This window comes from Aplysia californica, unplaced genomic scaffold, assembly GCF_000002075.1.
Source record: "Aplysia californica isolate F4 #8 unplaced genomic scaffold, AplCal3.0 scaffold00501, whole genome shotgun sequence".
Classification (NCBI taxonomy): domain Eukaryota; kingdom Metazoa; phylum Mollusca; class Gastropoda; order Aplysiida; family Aplysiidae; genus Aplysia; species Aplysia californica.
This window is the reverse complement of record NW_004797771.1, coordinates 225,727-228,695: the sequence shown is the minus strand read 5'-3', so window position 1 is coordinate 228,695 and position 2,969 is coordinate 225,727. Positions and strand designations below refer to the sequence as shown.

General features: G+C 40.6%; 1 protein-coding gene across 2 annotated transcripts in view; it reads left to right on the top strand.

The window, feature by feature from the left end:
* Window positions 1-102: 102 nt before the first annotated feature.
* The window catches only part of LOC101849151, a 25,949-nt gene continuing 23,082 nt past the window's right edge, over window positions 103-2,969 (top strand). The window contains exons 1-2 of one of the 2 annotated variants that reach the window (XM_035971766.1): window positions 103-762; window positions 2,302-2,834. In XM_035971766.1, coding sequence (XP_035827659.1) covers window positions 613-762; window positions 2,302-2,834 — 683 coding nt within the window. In that variant the 5' untranslated portion in view covers window positions 103-612. The remainder of the gene's footprint in view (window positions 763-2,301; window positions 2,835-2,969) is intronic. The other variant, XM_035971765.1, reaches the window with a different exon arrangement.

Here is a 2,969-nt window from a genome sequence, read left to right as displayed (position 1 = left end):
GGGGGGGGGTGAGAAAGCGGAGCAATGTGTCTGTGTGAGCTCTCTTTTTCTTCCACCACGCAACTTCATTGGTTAGAACTGTGAGCGCGCTGCGCGATCGTATTGACTGACTACCCTGCCTCATTGGATGTTTGACTAGATGTGGGGGAGTTATGGGGGTGTTACGGGGGTGTGTCTCATGCCCCACTGTCAGTTGACTTACTTTAAAGTGCTTTTTTAAGTTTTTCAGTTTTTCACGATGGATTACAGCCTCATAATTACTCAGCATTATTGCTTGTATTTGATTAAACTTTCCAAGCTATTTTCGTGCTGCGCTGTTACATGTTGATATTGGTATCATCTACAACATTTTGAGTACTCTAGAATACAAATTTAAAAACACTTGCCATGAATTGGTGGGTTATCAATGTTTGATACACCTGTACTGGAGTACATATTTTGGTAAATCTCCCGGTGTTTTGAAAATAGTATCACCCCCGCCTATCTGTTCCCCTTTTTCTTAATTTAACTCTAACGAAATTAAATCAACATTGTTTCAAGCAGGAATAGTTTAGAGGGTTTCGTTGTCTACTTTGGGCCTTTTTGTCGATGTCCACTCCGATCTGAAGTGTCATGATGGACGCTAAAGAACTTCTCGAGTACATATGGGACCACCCACTTGAACCTTTTCATTGTGGCTGTGCCAAAAGAGTTTTGAACAAGTACCTTATGCTTCTTCGTATACCAGGCGGATACCACGAGCACAACTACTACGACTCTTGGGTAAGTTGTTTACGTCTCAAACGATATTCGAAAAAAGGGTAGAAATCTGTTTGATGTGACCTTCTTAAAATAAGTTGAGCTCTTCACTGCTGTGTTGACGTATTGATTCGCTTGTGCTCTTCAAAATTGGTTCCCAGCCATTTGTTTCATTAGATATATTATTATTAGGAGACGTATCAGAAGATGATGTAACTACAACTGTTTCCAATCTATTATCCATAAATTAAGGTAACTATATTTTAGCTTTGTTTGAAGCTCTCTTGAATGAGCATTCTATCGTGTCAGTACAAACGTAGATGGAAATGTCCTAGCAATAAAGGGGTTAAAATCATATTTCTGGAATGAAGCCACGGCTACTTCCAAATTGGCCCCCACAAAGAGTGGAATTCCCGGATATGCGAAGTATTAGATCAAGTAAGTTCCAAAGGAAGAATTGAAATGGGTCATTACCAAACATTTTTTGGGGTAGTACAGCTTAAGCTTTATGTTTACAATTCCGTCACTCCTATCCCTTTCCGCATTTTTTGCTGCAATAGCCAGGCTCTTCACCTTGCAAACTAAAGACATGCGTGTAGAAGATGTTTTATCAGAATTATTTCTCCGTCTATTCGTTTGTTTACATCCTACAATCTGGGACCAATTAAAGTAAGGTCCTTCCTAATGATCTAAATAGTCCGCTGGAGGCGCAAATCATACACAACAACTTTGAACGCCTCGAACCTGCTGTTTTGATTGTTTGGAACATTTCAACCAATTAAGAGCTTAACAAAGTGGTATTTAAAGTGTCTTGTGTGTCTGGGATTTTTAGGGGGAGGGGGGGTGGAGGAAAGCAATAATAGACATGAATAATTAGTAAAGTCAAGAGTTGATATCAATAAACCATTAATAAACCTGTGCTAGCTTTTTGTTCAAACCCTTTGTCAAGCTGCCTATCAGTGTTAAGGAATATAACTGTTAGTAGTCAACTGTGTAGGTTTTTTTTAAAGTAAGGGCGGAGAAAGTCGTTTGTACTGGTGATTGTATTTCTGTATATTATAGGTTTAAAGCCCCTTCACAACTGTACTATAACGATTTTTTCAGAGGCTAGGCCACTAATTTAAATTTAAAGTTCAACTCAGATAGGACTGAACAAAGCAGGAGGATAGACGTGAAAGCTCCTCAATGTGCACATTTAAGACTAGTTAGAGACTCAAACAAGGGTTATCTGCATCGCAGTCCAGACTGAAACCAATAGAACTAAAACTCCACCCCCCCCCCTCCCCCAATTAGTTATGGTTAGGCTCTGTGAGTCTGCAGCGGGATAGGCAACAGAGTATGAACTATAACTTAAATTTTCTACTTCATAAAGCAGCATATTTTGTTTTATTTGTTAAATAAAAGTTCTACAGCACTTGCAAAACAAATAGGTCATATAGAGGTGTCGAAGGTTAGAGTTGTTACTAGAGAGTAACATACAAAGAAAAGAAAAAGGAGATATAACGTTGAAAGATGTTCAATAGCAGCACGTTAGTTTTGTTTATTTTCGTCATATGTTCACAGGACCAGAAAGACGAGGAGAGACAACAATGGGCAGCAGATGAGACACAACCACACCATATGGCACAAAACGACGTATCCCTCGATGAAAGTCAACTTAATCCAAAAAGAAATCTAGACAAGCAATCAGCAACAACGATCCTTGTCAAACCAAGCTCGAAAATTCCAGCTTTAACTCTGTCGAAAGTTGCCGACAATAACCATCATTCTTTCCACGGAAATCCAGTGTTCGTTGTCGAGGAAGCTAAGAAAGAGATTGTCCCTTCACACACTCTCAAAGATGAAACAACACGAAAACGGTCTGTGTCCAAACCCGACAAAAATTACAGTATTTTGAACAAATGCGGCATTGTGAACAAAGAAACGACATGCAAGATTGTGCATTGTCTTGGTTACGGAGACATGTTAAAAGAAAGAGACGACGTCAAAACTGACATCAGCGAAAAGGCGCCCAAAACGTCTTGTCTTCGAGCACTGTGTAGTGACCGGACTTGGTGTGTTTTCGTGTTACTCCTTCTCTGGGCCAACGTCTTCAGGTGAGACTGGTGGACACCTACAAGAATCTGGGTTTTGTTGTTGTGTGTGTGTGGTAGCCTATCCGTTCGAAACGTTCGGAGCCCCGAAGAGCGTGCTCTTCGCCAGGGCCACCGCCTCCCTTGGGTAGCGGGTGA